The sequence below is a fragment of the Primulina eburnea genome, chromosome 13 (genome assembly GCF_022965805.1).
Source record: "Primulina eburnea isolate SZY01 chromosome 13, ASM2296580v1, whole genome shotgun sequence".
In the NCBI taxonomy this organism is placed as follows: domain Eukaryota; kingdom Viridiplantae; phylum Streptophyta; class Magnoliopsida; order Lamiales; family Gesneriaceae; genus Primulina; species Primulina eburnea.
Genome location: NC_133113.1, coordinates 7,441,837 through 7,459,258, shown reverse-complemented (window position 1 = coordinate 7,459,258; position 17,422 = coordinate 7,441,837). Strand labels below are relative to the sequence as shown.

General features: G+C 39.4%; 1 protein-coding gene and 1 long non-coding RNA gene across 4 annotated transcripts in view; one reads left to right on the top strand and one right to left on the bottom strand.

Annotated features, from left to right (window-relative positions):
- The first annotated feature begins 391 nt into the window (after nucleotides 1-391).
- On the top strand, nucleotides 392-4,481 carry LOC140810027 (uncharacterized). 3 transcript variants are annotated; one of them, XR_012113226.1, is made up of 4 exons: nucleotides 392-506; nucleotides 974-1,521; nucleotides 1,906-2,210; nucleotides 2,280-4,481. It is a non-coding gene; the product is annotated as an uncharacterized lncRNA (long non-coding RNA). The 3 variants fall into 3 exon arrangements; XR_012113225.1 differs by having other exon boundaries at nucleotides 456-1,521; nucleotides 1,886-2,210; XR_012113224.1 differs by having other exon boundaries at nucleotides 457-1,521.
- Nucleotides 4,482-5,639: 1,158 nt separating this feature from the next.
- The window catches only part of LOC140808580 (pumilio homolog 12-like), an 87,030-nt gene continuing 75,247 nt past the window's right edge, over nucleotides 5,640-17,422 (bottom strand). The window contains exons 3-5 of the mRNA XM_073165650.1: nucleotides 6,247-6,413; nucleotides 5,891-6,154; nucleotides 5,640-5,802 (exon numbers count right to left, since the gene is read on the bottom strand). Coding sequence (XP_073021751.1) covers nucleotides 5,673-5,802; nucleotides 5,891-6,154; nucleotides 6,247-6,413 — 561 coding nt within the window. The 3' untranslated portion in view covers nucleotides 5,640-5,672. The remainder of the gene's footprint in view (nucleotides 5,803-5,890; nucleotides 6,155-6,246; nucleotides 6,414-17,422) is intronic.

Sequence of the window (17,422 nt, the reverse complement as noted above, 5' to 3'; positions counted from 1 at the left end):
AGGACATAACGATTCTGGTGAGTAAATTTTTCTTTTTTAATTCTTTGGCCAAATCTCTTGTCTTGCCCATCTGGTGAGCAAAATTTTCAGTGTACTATAATATAAATTCACACAGTTCACACAGTGTTCTGTCATTTTTCAATATATGACTTTGATTTATGCAGTTTCGTCGAGTAATTCATGTAGTGAATTGAATTAGAGTGAGTTTTATGTGAGACCGTCTCACGGATCCTAAAATGTGACACGGGTCAATCCTACCCATATTCACAATAATAGCATAAAAAACAATACTTTTTCATGGATAACCCAAATAAGATATCCGTCTCACAAATACGATCCGTGAAACTATCTCACACGAGCTTTTGCCATTGAATTAAGGGCGTAACTAAATAGTCTGGCCCAATAGTGAAAATTTTATAAAACAAAAATCGATCCAGTATAAATCCTTCAAACCCGAGCTTGCTTCTTCATACCTCGCAGGAGTCGAGCCGCTGCGTCGCCACCAGGTTCGATTCAAAGCTTTGTTTTCATTATACGAATTCTTCTGGTCGGTGTTATTCTGCATTTTTCAAGATAAAAGTACACATTTGAATTCATTCATTTATTTTTATTGTAATTAACTATCCTGGTTATGTCATTTTTGTTGATTTGTTCGCTCTCCGTTCTCGGAAGTTAAATCTTTTATTTTTTTGTGATGAGGGATTATAACGAGTTAAATATTACACTTCGGCAGCTGGTTTTGTTTATATATGATGACGAATTTTTTTTTCATTTGTATTCCGTAAAAATGAATTTTCGGGGTCTGTCAGAAAATAAATCGATGGAACCGACTTGTTTTTGGATATGGTTGATTTAATTTAAACCGAAGCTGCTCTTTAGCATCTCTCTACTTGTAAATGTTTTTTTGTCCATGGACAATTTTTTTAGTGCCGTATCTTATCTTATGTTGTGCCTTTGTGAGACGTGGCCTAAGGTTGCTCGTGCACGGCTGGTCGTGGTCCACGGGCAGATAAAATGATCTAGGGGTGGTCGTGGCTCGGTTTTGATTGTTTTGGGTGAATCATGCACGCCCGTGTTCATGGGGCTGAGGACCAAGTTAGATCAGTCCAGGAGGGTTCAGTCGTGGTCTAGGAAGGTCTGGTTTGGGTCTGGTCTGGGCTGATTCGGTGTAGGGTCGAGTTTTTGGCTTGAACATGTAGTTAGGGTTTTTGGTTTTTGGTGCAGAATTTCCAGCAGCTTGGTAGGGGTTTTATGTTAGTGTATGGTTCGAATTGTATATATATATATGTGTGTGTATTTTCGGTCAGCATTAGTAATTGTTTAAAAAAAAATTATTAGTATTTTAGTATTAGATGTTTTAGTATTTTTGTCAATTTTATTATTTTAATGAGTTTAAACAAAGTTTTTTAATTTTATTCTGTCCTTTTATAATAATATAATTTATATTGAAATAGAAATTGCCAAAACCTAGAAACGGGAAGGGAAGTCTCTGCGGTGATCGAGGTGGACATAACGATTCTAGTGAGTAAATTTTTCCTTCTTAGTTCTTTGGCCAAATCTCTCGTCTTGCCCATCTGTTGAGCAAAATTTTCATTGTACTGTAAATTCACACAGTGTTCTGCCATTTTTTCAATATATGACTTTGATTTATGCAGTTTCGTCGAGTAATTCAGGTAGTGAATTGAATTAGGGTTCTCCAACTTATGTTTTCTTTTTGTACAAGTTCATGATTATCATTACGCAACCAAATTAGCTCAACATGACGTGTTAAATTCCGAATCTTTTAATCAATTTTTTGATTTATTATAATGCAGTAAGATTGAATCTTAATAGGCTAATTTAAAACTAAAACCACTAGAAAATCCCTAATTTTCTAATTTTGCAGATTTGAAAAATGGCTCGCAGAGGAACTCGTCGTCGCACAAGAGTCCGTCGTACCCAAGCCCGTAAAGTGTCGTCGATTATGTTGGAAGAGGATTATCAGTTGGGCAAACTATCCGTCTGGTGGGATATTGAAAATTGTCATGTCCCCAAAGCCATAAAATCCTCCGGTCTATATATTATTACTTGTAATATCATGCTAGCCCTAAAGAAGTTGGGTCATCAGGGAGAAATCTCCATATACTTGTATGGAAATTGTGCTGAGTTGTCCCCCAAATTTCAAATGGCGATGACCTCCAATGGGGTGCAACTTATGCATGTGACTCCTGGTAAGTGTATTTTTTTAAAGTGGATTTATTGGTGATATAGTTGTTTATTTATTCCCTAATTTAACTTAGGGGGAGATGATGCCGTCAAACGTATGATGATTGATATGATATTTTGGGCATATGAAAATCCCACTCCTGCGACTTACCTACTCATGTCAGGAGATAGTGATTTCATGCATGTCCTGGAGACACTGTACAAGAAGAAGTACAAAGTTATGATAGCGTGCCGAGAAAATAATCGTCTCTATAATCCTTCGATCATATCAACTACATGGGATTTGAATAGCTTATTAAGAGGAGAGATTCCCATATGATGTGAATTTTATTTTTGAAATTGGTGTTGTAAGATTACATTTTATTTTTTTCCCTGTGGCTTTTCTTGATGGAATTGGATTATAGAGGAGCTGCTACTATTCAAGGCTTCTATGTTTTTAGTTCTATATATATTCTCTTCTTCCTATTGGCTTTTTTTGTTTTCTCTTTGTTGCATTAATTTGTCATACAGCACCCTTCGTTTGTTAACTGATAGGCCACACTATGCTAACCCCCTAACAACTCATCAAGTCAAATGAGGAAAAGGTAAAGTGCATCTTCTCCATTTTCTCATTATCAAGGTTACCAAATACAAATTAAATTTTTGTGGTGTGATTATTATTGCTTGGTGTTGTCATATTTCAGTATACGAGGAAACAGCTGGACTAATGGTGAATGATCTTGTTCTTTGAATAATGTCGAATGACTAACTCCTAGATTTTAAGATGTTTGTTTGTTTTTCTATCAACTTGCCAAAGCTTCACCCATAAATTTTATACAGCCTTAATCTATGGAATTGAGTCTAGAACATAGTTGTAGAAAACATGTGCCTACGCTCCTTGGTAACCACCCTTCTGTATTTTGATTGAAGGCTGGCCCAACCTCTCTATTTTTAAACAAAAATGGGCTGTAAATCCTAGAGCTGAATGTTGATTTAGAAAAAAAAAGCCCCGAGCATAAGCGTAAAAAATAAGAAGCAAGGCAGCAACGATCAAAGCCCCAACACCAGCAAGCAACCTGAAGAAGAAGAAGAAGAAGAAGCGCAACAACGACAACGAAGGGTCTCCAAATCATCAAACAAACAAAGAATCATTTTTATTGATGAATTTTCACTCTGGTAAGCGTAATTATTTCAAAAGTAATATTTTTGTCATATAATGATATAGTGTATAAATATGTTTTTTAAAAATTAATCATGCGCCTTTCTTCAATAAGGCACACCTCGCCTTGCGCCTAAGGTTCCAAGAGCCCTTTGCACCTTGGTTTGCGCACTAACAACTATGGCCTAGAAATTTTGGGAAATATAGTTGATGGTATCTAGGTTTGTGAACTTTTTCCAATTTCAAAGTGTGGATCTCTTAAAGAGCAGTTGTTCATTATCGTTCTGTCTGTGAATGTCACCTAATGGTGTCTCGTTCATTTCTTGGGGTCAAACACTCAATGCAGAGGCCTATAAAAACAATCGCTCTAAAATCTTGTGATGTTTATATTCCTCGTGGTGTATTTGTCCCTGCACTTGACAAAGATACTCTTTGGGAATTTCAGCCTGAGAAAATAGGGCTTTGTTATTTATGTGGCTTTTATTATTTTATTTTAGATTCAAAATTGTTTTGATGCACAAGTAAAATTTTTGTTTCTTGATGCATCCTCGATAATCTAGTCTGGTACACTTGACTGCAGGAGAGTGAGATCTTTTGACATGTGGTGACTTGTATGCGGTGAATTTGACTGAAATATTGTCTGTAGAAACTGAATATTATCCCGACGAAATTCTATTGATAAGTTAATTAGCCTTTTTTTTAATATATTTTTCAGTAATGTCTTTGCAAACTGTATTTGAGAACAGTTTGATGCAACATCATGTTGCACTTCCACCTGATGCTATGAGGAAAATAACCTACACTGTGCTTGCTGGTCAGTCAGTATTCATTGAAGGTTTGGTCCCTTGCCAAACTGCACGGTAGGCGCATATGAATATCCTGTTGTCTTTTTCATTGCAGAAGAAATACTCGAAGTTTATTGATTTGAACTCTTGTCTTAATAGATTAGGATAACATCACTAATGCATTCAGTGTTCTTCTGTCAGACATTGTCACTGAGCTTGAGTTTCAATATAATAAGCATACTTATTGCAAACTTGGCCAGTGCGAACTCCTAGGCCTGTAGCTTCAAAGATTGCTCTGCTGATACTCATCTCTTGATAGACAGATGACCAATTTTTCTAGTAATATACCTTTTTCCAATTTTTGTGATTTGTTGCACATGCTTTTTACCACTCAGCGTGTTCTTGACGCTGAGTGGTTAAAAATATTGTCTTTTTGAAAATAAAAATTATTCTAATATTAATATTTAGTAATTGTGTCATCAAACGTGCTTAATACAATCAAACAAAATTTTACTGCTTGTTTGTACTTTAACTTCCGCTTCATGCTCAATCTCACGGGATCTTGTTTCCTTAAAGCATTGAGGTATGATCAAATTTGGGAGCATAACTTTTTTCAGGGTAAAGAACCCAAAAGATTACATACAATAGCTGAAGCAGTAGCAACTGCAACAATAGGTGATTATTTGCAATTTTCAAAGACACGCGATTATTTTGAACTCGATTACCTTCTGTCATTAGTTATGAGAAAGTTCAGCAATCCATGTGCTTGTAAAATCAATATCAATCAAAACTTTGAATATGTAATTCATGAAAAGATATTTAATGAGCAATAAAAAGACTTTAAGTTATTTTCTATCATAAAACAATATATGATACAATCCTTGTAATAAATATAATTATAATGATCATTGATTAGTTTTTGTCAAAGTATCAGAATTTTTACATATGATATTTAATATCTTTATTTAATTATTTTGAAATCAAACTAATTAATTCAATAGTTACAAAAATAACATTTTTTTATGAAAGTTTATTTCTTTTCTTATATTTCAAATTTTAATGATAAAAATCATATCAATAGTTTAAAATCTATATTTAAGAATTTATTTGATATTTACCAGATAATCTTATTTGAACGTGCATTTATTTACATATGTCGATTTATTTATTATTTTAAAACTTATTTAACAAGAAATTAATAATCATCAATGTTAGTCTACGAAAGATTGATGTATACAATTTATTATCAATGATATAGAATTGTAAAAATAAAAAGTAAAAAATTCTTTAGGAGGTAAGCTCAGATAAATAACAAAATGATTCAAATTGTTTCATTTTTTTTTAATTTTAATAATATAATTGATATTAGTGCAACACATATGGATCGTGTTAGTATATATAAATAACTACAATCATAACTGAGAAGCACTTTAAGATTATCAAACAAGTGAACATCGAAATTAATGGACATAAAAGATTCAAATAATCAAAGAGAGGAAATCTATCTTGAGATGGGTTGGAACTTCAAACACAGAAGACAAACGTCATATTTCTCGATGATCATTCCTCTGCCTTTTCCTTTTAGGAAGCACCTTCTTTCCATGGCGATGACGACTATGCATGTGATCAGAGTGTAGGGAGATCTGGTGATTCAAAATCTCGCAAATGGTTTCCTGCGATATTGTATAAGGTTTGTATTAAAGCTAAACTTAGTTTATTTCAAGCTAGCCATATCGCAGATAGAGAAATAAAGATGAAGTACGTAGAGTATTGCTTGGCGTATTCGAGAACACATTTGCCATATGGATCTCGTAGGACTCTGGAGAAATCAGGACTGCTTATTATCTCATTGACGATTTGAGGTATGTATTCTTCTTTGTATTGCTTCATCAATTCCAATACTACCGCGGATGCATATCTGTTGATCGACAGGGAAGCGAAAGCACCCGTCAGTCGAGCTACTATCCTAGCTCCAACCACATCCCGCATCTCAGATGATGCTATTACGAAGACCAACACACGAGACCTGGAACCAGAAAAAATGTTGGGTTCTTCTGGATTTTATACGCAAACTTGCAAGAGGGATAAGAAAAGGAATGGTGTATGCCGTATGCATACCCGAATCGATCATGAGACAGATGATGTGCATTTGATATTATTTCTGATAGAATCCGTGGTCGGCATTCCAGTAGAAACCCTTTTGAACAGAAGACTTTGAGTAGAAAGGATCCGTTTTCATTGGTGGCGATTTTGAGAAAATTATCAGTGATCACATCGTCTATTGGCTGCGCAAACACAAGTACTGTTACAGTTGTGTTGGCCTCGAAGTAGGGTCTGATAAAAATAATCTTTATACGTTTTTCAGCGATGATGCGTTTCTTGGGTTATATTTGGCCGTGTTAATATGTGCAGTTGTGTTGGCCTCGAAGAGGGAAAAAAGCTTCCTTTACGCATACTATGCCATTAGGACTATAACTGCCATGTTTACCCAAAGTGGCGTGTGCCTTGCTCTCGCTTATGCGGTAACTTCATCTTACTTCCGTAATAATTATCTGGTTTGGCGCTATAAATTCCACTATATGCAATTGATCACTTTCCCATTTTATTTATTTATTTATTAAACTCCGAGACTTGCCAAGAAAAAGAAATGACACTGCTGTGGGCTGTAACAAGAGAGGTGTGCCTTTAGTTCATTTGCTAAGTTTACTACTGTAATTGATATCCTAGCAAAAAGCATGTGTCAGAGTATCTAGTGGAATTCCTTCAAATTTAGCTAAATGTTTTTAATTTGGTATTGTGGCAGACCATACCAAAAGCATTCAACTTGTTATTTGTCGGCCAGAGATGTACATAATTTTTACTGGAAAAATCCTCTATCTGTCACGCCCCGAAACTCGGGATTGACACCGGCGTCGTTGACAATCACACAATTGAAAACAACAAGCCTTTCGTAGTACAGTTTAAACCGAAACCAGTTTATATATCATAATCTCAAAACGTAACAATTGTCTTTACAATCACCGAAATAAATAAGACGACAGAGTTTTAAATGCGGAAACGTAAACACTGAAATAAAAATAACTTAAACATAATCAATTTTCTCGAACGTTCACCATCCCCAAAACTGCTCGGATTCTTCCTCCTCAATCTGTTCTTCGGGCTTATCTGGGGAGGGTCGTAAGGGGGTGAGTATTTGGGGAATACTCAGCAAGTGGGGGAAATATCGAGTACAATAAATACAACATGCATAAATTTCGAACATAAAACATGAGTTCCATACGTACTTCGTAAACATGCATAATATTGACCCGGCACTGCGACTCATCTACTTTCTACGGTTTACTGACGTCAGTCCCTAATTTTTACTCCTCTAAGGGGGCGAGGCCGTATAGCGGTTATGTCCCCCACCGCGTAAGGGTACGTCGTGGTTGGGATTCCCACCCGTATACAGTCGACTCCTCACAGTGCATTTAAAATCGTATGACAATACAAGAAAGGAGTAGAAAGAAAATTGTACTCGACCATTTGTTTTTCTTGTAAAAATCGAAAACATGTATGCATAAATTCGAGATTTTAAAGTTTAAAAATAGCCCACTTACAGCGTGTATTGATACTAAAACGTGGATGATTGGCTTAGAGAATAGGTCGCTCCTTGATCCTCACTTCGGCGGCACTTTGGCGCAACTTTACTTGGACGAATTTTGAGTGGATTTTTGGCTAGGGAAGAGCTGCTGGAATTCGAAAACTTCAGCAAGGGATTCTCGAAAATTGGCTTGAGGAATGCTATGGTTTGATGTAGTATTTATAGGGGAGAGGGTTGGGGCTAAGTATGGCATCTAAATCATGCTCAATATTGCCTCAATCTCTCAATATTTGCCTTCAATTCTCCTTGCCAAAATCGAAAATTCAGCTACTAAATTGGTGAGATTATCTTCCAATTCCATGAGATTTAAATCCTCGCTTCCTACCTCAATATTTTCGAAAATATGGTGTCTAGTTGGAGGGATTTTCTTTCAATTATCTATGTAACTATCCATAACAATAGTGAATCCTATGCATTAGTGAGAATTTCGAAACCTAGGGTTGTATCCCACCAAATCATGCATTATTTCATTCCTAATTTTGAATCTTTGCATGCCTTAATATGCCTATTGTTGACTTGAAATATATATCCCACCAATTCTCTTCCAAATTTCGAGAATAATCATGCTTTGGTGTAGATGTTATCTTGATATAAATCATTTCCCAAAAATTATTTCCCCAAGGTGCACGATTTATTATTATACACCAAAAATCAAATCTTAAAATTTCCTTACAAATCATTAAATACAATATGGGGATTTTTTTTTCGGTTCTCACATCCCTCCCTCCTTATGAGAAGTTTCGTCCTCGAAACTGGAGTTGGCTTGGTCTCCAAATAGGTAGGGATAATCCTTTCGCATTTTCTCTTCCACTTCCCAAGTTGCTTCTTTCTCAGTATGGTTAGACCACTGAACTTTGACATAGGGGATGATGCGTCGTCTGAGGACTTGTTCCTTGGTGTCCACGATCCTAATGGGGACTTCTTTGTATTTCAGTTCTTCCCCCAAGTTCCCTTCAATTATGAGTGGTTCTACCTCCAACACGTGACTCGGGTCTGGAATGTACCTTCTTAGTAGGGACACATGGAACACGTTGTGTATCCTTGACATGTTGGGTGGCAGTGCCAGCCTGCATGCTAGCGTGCCCACTTTTTCCAAGATTTCAAAGGGTCCAACATATCGAGGGTTCAATTTCCCGGCCTTGCTGAATCGGACAACTCCTCTCATAGGCGATACTTTCACATAAGCTTTCTCGCCCACGCTGAACTCTACAGGTCTTCTTTTAAGATCTGCCCAGCTCTTCTGTCGGTCTTGAGCTGCCTTGAGCTTTTCTCGGACAATTTTAACCTTATCCACTGTCATCTATACTAGCTCGGGTCCCACCACGGCTTTTTCTCCCACTTCATCCCAGTAAAGTGGTGACCTGCATTTCCTTCCATAAAGGGCTTCGTACGGAGCCATTCCGATGTTGCTGTGATAGCTGTTGTTATAAGCAAACTCAATTAAGGGCAAATGGGTGCTCCAATTGCTACTGAATTCAAGAGCGCATGCTCGCAGCATATCTTCTAAGGTCTGTATGGTTCTCTCCGTTTGCCCATCGGTTTGAGGATGATAGGCCGTACTTAGGGTCACTTTCGTCCCCATGGCCTCTTGAAAGCTCTTCCAAAAGCGCGAGACAAACCTCGGATCTCTATCGGATAGAATGCTCACTGGTACTCCATGCAGCCTCACAATGTTGTCCATATATAGAGAAGCCAACTTATCGAGATTGTAATTCATGCCGACGGGTAGGAAGTGCACAGTCTTTGTGAGTCTGTCCACGATCACCCATATACCGTCGTGGCTTTGCCTAGACCTTGGAAATCCTACTACAAAGTCCATCGAAATATGTTCCCATTTCCATTCGAGAATCTCCAGAGGTTGCAGTATTCCTCCAGGTCGCTGGTGTTCTGCTTTGACCTGCTGGCATACCTGACATCTGGAGACGAATTCAGCTACATCTCTCTTCATGCCATTCCACCAGAAACTGTTCTTGAGGTCCCTGTACATTTTCGTACTGCCTGGATGGACTGAGAATTTGGACTTGTGCGCCTCTGCCATTATCTCTTGGCGAAGGTTATCACTGTCGGGCACACACAGTCTTCCTTTCATCCACAAGATTCCCTTGTCATCAATCTGATGCTCCTGAGAATTCCCTTCTCTGACCTGCTCCTTAATTTTAGTAAGTACCGGGTCTCGATCCTGGTTTAACTTGACGGTATCCTGTAGGCATGGCTGGGCAGAGAGGGACGCTAGAGTTATCTTGCCTGGGCCCTTTCGACTTAGCGCATCAGCCACTTTGTTTGCCTTACCCGGATGGTAGCTTATGGTCAAGTCATAGTCCTTCAGGAGTTCGATCCATCGCCTTTGCCTCATGTTAAGTTCCTTCTGGGTGAACAAGTACTTGAGGCTCTGATGGTCTGTGAAGATTTCACATTTAGCACCATAGAGATAGTGCCTCCAAATCTTTAAGGCGAAGACAACCGCTGCTAGCTCCAGGTCATGAGTAGGATAATTCTGCTCGTGCGGTTTCAACTGTCTTGACGCATAGGCGATCACTCTTCCTTCTTGCATGAGTACGCACCCTAGGCCGTCCTTAGAGGCGTCACTGTAAATAGTGAAATCTTTATTCTCTGCTGGCAAGATCAGCACTGGTGTGGATGCGAGTTTCTCTTTCAGTGTCTGGAAACTTTTCTCGCAATCCTCACTCCAGGTGAATTTAGAATTTTTCTGTGTGAGCTTCGTCAGTGGCACGGCTATCGAGGAGAACCCTTCGACGAATTTTCGGTAATACCCTGCCAATCCAAGGAAGCTTCTGATATCGGTGGCGTTCTTTGGTCTCGGCCACTCTGTAATTGCCTCTACTTTCCTTGGATCCACTGACACTCCTGTTCTCGAGATCACGTGTCCTAGAAATGCCACACTTCTTAGCCAGAATTCACACTTGCTAAACTTAGCATAGAGCTTATTCTCTCTTAAGATTTGCAGAGCAAGGTGAAGGTGTTCTTCATGGCTCTTCTCGTCAGGAGAATAGACGAGGATATCGTCGATGAATACCACTATGCACTGATCCAGAAGTGGCTTGAACACTCTGTTCATAAGGTCCATGAATGCTGCTGGTGCATTGGTCAGACCAAAAGGCATCACCGTGAATTCATAATGCCCATACCTGGTTCGAAAGGCTGTCTTGGGGATATCTTTAGCCCTGACCTTCAACTGATGGTAACCTGTCCTCAGATCCAGTTTAGAAAAGACGGCGGCTCCTTTAATTGATCAAGCAGATCGTCTATCCGAGGTAGAGGGTACCTGTTCTTGATTGTGATCTTGTTTAATTCTCTGTAGTCGATGCATAATCTCATACTACCGTCCTTCTTCTTTACGAAGAGTACTGGAGCTCTCCATGGAGACACACTCGGTCGAATCTGCCTTTTATCTAGCAATTCTTGGAGTTGTTCCTTCAGCTCCTTGAGTTCGGCTGGTGCCATTCTGTACGGTGCCTTAGAGATTGGTGCCACACCGGGAATCAGGTTGATTTCGAACTCCACTTCGCGGTCCGGGACCGTACCTGAGAGTTCTTCTGGAAAAACATCTGGGAACTCTCTTGCTATCGGGATGTCTTCCAGATTCAGTTCGACTTCTTCTTTTACCTCACTGACCATTGCTAGGTAGATGTCTTCTCCGGATTTCATGGCTTTCCAAGCTTGAGATGCGGATAATAGTGATTTTCGTCCCTTGGATTTACCGTGAAACACGACTTCTTCCTGATTTGGGGTTCGGAGTTTGACTTCCTTTCCCTTACAATCTACTACTGCATTGTTTCTTTCTAACCAATCCATCCCTAAGATGATGTCGAAATCGACCATGATCAACTGTATCAAGTCGGCGCTAAAAGTATGATTATTGATACTGATTTCGCACTCTCTGTAAATCTCCTCAGTTTCAATAGCTCTACTCGTAGGTGTGGCTATTCGAAAAGGTTCAGTTAGCTTATCCGGCCTACGTCCTAACTTCTTAGCAAATCTCTTAGACATAAAGGAATGGGTAGCACCACAGTCAAATAATGCATAGGCAGGTACTGATTGAATTAGAATGGTACCTGACAGGACTTCAGTTGCGTCGTCAGCCTCTTCCTGAGTCATGGCAAAGATCCTAGCATTGGGTTTGTCCTCCTTTGGTTTACTAGGGCCTGCTCCCGTATTTGGCCCAATTCCTCTGTTTGGCCCTGCTGGTCGGTTGGCCGCGGTAGGACATTCTGCAATTCGGTGCCCCGCTTTCCCACATCCAAAACACACACCGCTTGCCCTTCGGCATTCCCCAGAGTGCTTGAAGCCACATGTTGAGCATGGCTTGAGTCCTTGGTAGTTATTGGCGGGGAATTTCCCTGAGGGAGGTCCACCCGACTGATTGGGCCTCTTGAACATTGGTCTGCCTTGAGAAGGCTGGTTGACAGGGGGTCGCTTGTTCCTGTTTTCCCCTTCTCTCCGACGAATATCAGCTTCGGCTCGGATAGCCGCACCCATCAAATCTGAGAAGTTGGCAGGTTGGTAGACTGCTAGAGCTGATTGGATCCTGCTGTTCAACCCCTTCTTAAAGCGGTGCAATTTTAGGACTTCATCCGCCATAATCGCTGGAGCATATGATCCTAGGGCATTGAACTGAGAGGTGTATTCCACTACTGACATATCTGGGGCCTGACTGAGATTCTCAAACTCACTTAGCTTCTGCAGTCTGACTTCTGCCGGGTAGTACTGTTTCAGAAATGTTTCCCGGAAGATTCGCCATGTGATTGGTCCAGCAGCGGTCATGGCTGGCGAGACTGCTTCCCACCATTTAGCTGCCTTGTCTTCCAAGAAGGGCACTATCACGTCTACTTTTAGTGCATCCGGGACTTCCAACAGTATCAACTGAGTTTCCACGCTTTTTAGCCAACTCGGGCTAACTTCGGGGTCGGCAGCGCCACTGAAAGTTGGGCACCTGTTTTTGCGCAGTGACTCGTAATGAAACTTGACCCCATGCTGTGGTGGAGGTGGGGGCTGTTGATTAGAATTCGGGTTCACTAACCCTTGGAGTGTTGTTGCCACGATCGTGGCTATAGCCATCAAATCTGCTTGATTAAGGCTGAACTGAGGTGGAGGTACGTTGCCTTCTTCATTAGTGTTGTTGTTGTTGTTAGCATAACGGGGGTTGCGGTTCTGCCTCGGTGGTTTACCGACCATTTCCTACAAGTTAAACGCTTCTAAGAATTTGTTGTACAAATCGACAAGATTGAATAGATAAATAAACAAACATAACTTGAATATATATGCACGACTGAGATAAATAATAATCATATTTTATTAATTTTCGAATTTAAAGAAACAACTGAATGAACAAAGCGTACTGAATGGAAATAAGTCATGCTGACTGAAAATAAAATAGCAACAATGGACAGATAAACTCCTAGTAATAAGGAAAGGTAACTAAGGAACTCTAATCGTCTATCTCTCCATCTCCTATGGCAGCTATAGGCTCATCTATCTCAACAGGTGCTTCTTCTTCCGGCTCCTCCTCCGGCTCTTCCTCTTGCAGTATCTCCACCATGTGGGTGAGTTGGGCATTCTCTGTAGTAAGCTGAGCATTCTCTGAATTAAGTTGGGCCACCTGTGCCTTCCACTCCTGAACATCTGCCTCTGCCTCATCCAACAGATCTACGGTACACTGATGGCGCAGTTCGTACCCCTTCTTGTTCTCCTTGATCTTGTTCTTCAGTGCTTCTCCATGTTGAGTCAGCTGATAGTTCACCTTGGCAATGCAGCTTATACCCTCACTCAAATTTTCCAATCTCTTTTTGCCCCTGGCATTCTGCTGTTTTTCTTCTTCCAATTCCTTGCGATAGCGCTCCACATCCTCTCGCAACTTTCCATTTTGATATTTGCACTGCTCTATGACGTCCCGTAGGTCCATGTTATCTCCCCTAACTAGATCACCTTGATAGATAGACTGATTAAGGCGGACTTGAGTCTCTTCTTTCTCAGCGGTTAAGGTTTCGACCTCACTCCTCCTCTCACTCAATCGGGCTCTAAGTCGTTGAATCTGACGGGACTGATGGTGAAGGGCAAGCTCCTTCAAATGAAGGGCAGCTTGGACACGAGTACGGGGTCGCATGGGAGTAGATGGAGCCATTTCCTGAAATCAAAAATGGAAATGCTCAGAATCCGAAATAGACAGTATATAACAAGTGAGAATATGCAATATATATGAAATTTTCGAAATTTAAATAAATAAATATATATATATATATTTTTCCAAAAATGGAAAGTTTGGAATTAGACATATGGGTTCGAAGCATATGTCGAGAGGATTCCGGGACAATTGACGGAATCGAATTCGGAGTTTCCTACGAAAAGTTATAAGGGTTACAAAACTTTCCTAAAACGGCAAAAACGACGTTTCGGGGGCCTAAACGGAGGATTTTCGCGATTCCAGGGTGGTGCTCACGACTTTAAGGTCGTGAGCCTTGATCGTTGGGCCGTTTCGGAGGGGGTAGCATCGGCCTCGAGTTAAAATTCCACCGAAAATTTTTAGGGTTTTTTTTTTTTGAAAATCGATTTTTTTCCCAACCGGACTATGAACCTGGCGGCTCTGATACCAGTTAAATGTCACGCCCCGAAACTCGGGATGGACATCGGCGTCGTTGACAATCAAACAATTGAAAACAACAAGCCTTTCGTAGTAAAGTTTAAACCGAAACCAGTTTATATATCATAATCTCAAAACGTAACAATTGTCTTTACAATCACCGAAATAAATAAGACGACAGAGTTTTAAATGCGGAAACGTAAACACTGAAATAAAAATAACTTAAACATAATCAATTTTCTCGAACGTTCACCATCCCCAAAACTGCTCGGATTCTTCCTCCTCAATCTGTTCTTCGGGCTTATCTGGGGAGGGTCGTAAGGGGGTGAGTATTTGGGGAATACTCAGCAAGTGGGGGAAATATCGAGTACAATAAATACAACATGCATAAATTTCGAACATAAAACATGAGTTCCATACGTACTTCGTAAACATGCATAATATTGACCCGGCACTGCGACTCATCTACTTTCTACGGTTTACTGACGTCAGTCCCTAATTTTTACTCCTCTAAGGGGGCGAGGCCGTATAGCGGTTATGTCCCCCACCGCGTAAGGGTACGTCGTGGTTGGGATTCCCACCCGTATACAGTCGACTCCTCACAGTGCATTTAAAATCGTATGGCAATACAAGAAAGGAGTAGAAAGAAAATTGTACTCGACCATTTGTTTTTCTTGTAAAAATCGAAAACATGTATGCATAAATTCGAGATTTTAAAGTTTAAAAATAGCCCACTTACAGCGTGTATTGATACTAAAACGTGGATGATTGGCTTAGAGAATAGGTCGCTCCTTGATCCTCACTTCGGCGGCACTTCGGCGCAATTTTACTTGGACGAATTTTGAGTGGATTTTTGGCTAGGGAAGAGCTGCTGGAATTCGAAAAATTCAGCAAGGGATTCTCGAAAATTGGCTTGAGGAATGCTATGGTTTGATGTAGTATTTATAGGGGAGAGGGTTGGGGCTAAGTATGGCATCTAAATCATGCTCAATATTGCCTCAATCTCTCAATATTTGCCTTCAATTCTCCTTGCCAAAATCGAAAATTCAGCTACTAAATTGGTGAGATTATCTTCCAATTCCATGAGATTTAAATCCTTGCTTCCTACCTCAATATTTTCGAAAATATGGTGTCTAGTTGGAGGGATTTGCTTTCAATTATCTATGTAACTATCCATAACAATAGTGAATCCTATGCCTTAATGAGAATTTCGAAACCTAGGGTTGTATCCCACCAAATCATGCATTATTCCATTCCTAATTTTGAATCTTATTGTTTCGAAACCTAGGGTTGTATACCCATGTTATCAAACATAGATAAAGACCTTGATTATACTTTAATACAAATGAATCGTAATTCGATGTTGAAACTCGTTTGTAAATACTGTATGATCTAAATTCGTTCCTAGTCGATTCAGCCGCCTAAAACATGGATAAAGGTCGCTTGAGCTCGAGACTAGCATCTGTGATGTTGTGTACTGCGTTTCTTAGTAAGGGCATAGAGATGTCCAAACATGCAGATGGGTAGTCATATGATGATTATATCGAACAACCCTCCCTCGGACTTTCCAGTGGTTATCATTCATCGAGAGGATAAGTCCGTGGTTATGATTGTACACCATTAGTCCTTACGACCCGTGACAACACTGAGGCTCTATATGCTAGGGCTGTGCTTTGCTCGTTTACCGGCTCCAGGAGAGTCATCAGGTGGCGAGGTTGGGTACAGTTACGACACATATAGGAGCTAGTGCATTGTAGTCGGGGATTCACCGCTCACCTACGGGTGTGGATATCCTATGTGATCTAATGAAATAATAGTGCATTTAATCTCTGGCCAGAGTACGAGATGTACGTTGGAGAATGAGTTCTCCAAATAGTACACGCGATGCCACTATTATAGTTATCACATAGTTATCGAATTAATATGCAACCCTCGATGAACCAATGGTTGCAGATTCGATCGGGATATATGAGATTAAGGGACCGTACTGTAAGTTAATCATAATCGACTGGTTCTTGCAGGCACTATCAGTGATACCTAGGGGATCATGGGGCGATGCTACTAGACGCTCTTACCATGATCCGATGGGTATTATCAGAAATGAGTTCTGACATTCTTGATCAAGGTGTTGATGAAAAGAATGGGGCTAACTAGGGTAAGCCCGAATAAAGGATTATGTCCTGAATCACAAAGAGTTGTGAACACACGGCTAGCTGTATCCCTGAACCATTGAGGGTCACACAAGTACTGGATTGTTTGTTCCCGTTGAGAGAATAAATTCAAAAGTTGAATTTATATTATATAGTAAATTCAAGGAGTTTAATTTATGATAATTAAATTTTGAGAGAATAAATTCAAGGAGTTGAATTTATAAAATTTGAGAATTTAATTTATTAAACTCAAATGTTGGGTTTATTAAATATTAAATTTTGGAGGTGATAAAAATTCAAAGAGTTGAATTTATAATTTAAATAATAAATTCAAATGTTGAATTTATAATGTATTTAATTTATTAATCTCGAGAGTTGAGTTGATTAATTCATAAATTAAATATGGTGGGTAATATGTTTAATGGCCTTGTAGGAGTACAAGTCCAACATAATAAGTAATTAAAGTTTTAATGGGCTTTGATTAAATTAATTAAACTAGTTGGACTAGTCTAATTAATTAAATCAAACCCATTAATGTTAATTATGTAATTAGGGTTTAATTTATTATAAATAATACATGCAAACAAAAACTAAACCCTAGCCACTACCTCACAATTTACGTGAGCCTCCACTTCCAAAAAGAAAATTTTTCGGCCACTTGGTTTTGAAAAGAAAATAGTGTGCCGTCTCTCAATTTTCTCTCCTACGCAAAAATCTCTTTCCCATTCTCTAGTGCAATTTGAAAGAGGAACATAATGTCTAGTCGTGGACTTGATAGAAGGATTTCATCGAAGAAAGTTCGTGGGAATCAACAAGAGCTAATCCGTTTGTACCGGATTAGTTGGAGTCCAGTGATTTATTCACAATAGGTATAATTTTCTAACATCCTATGTATGTTATGTTAAA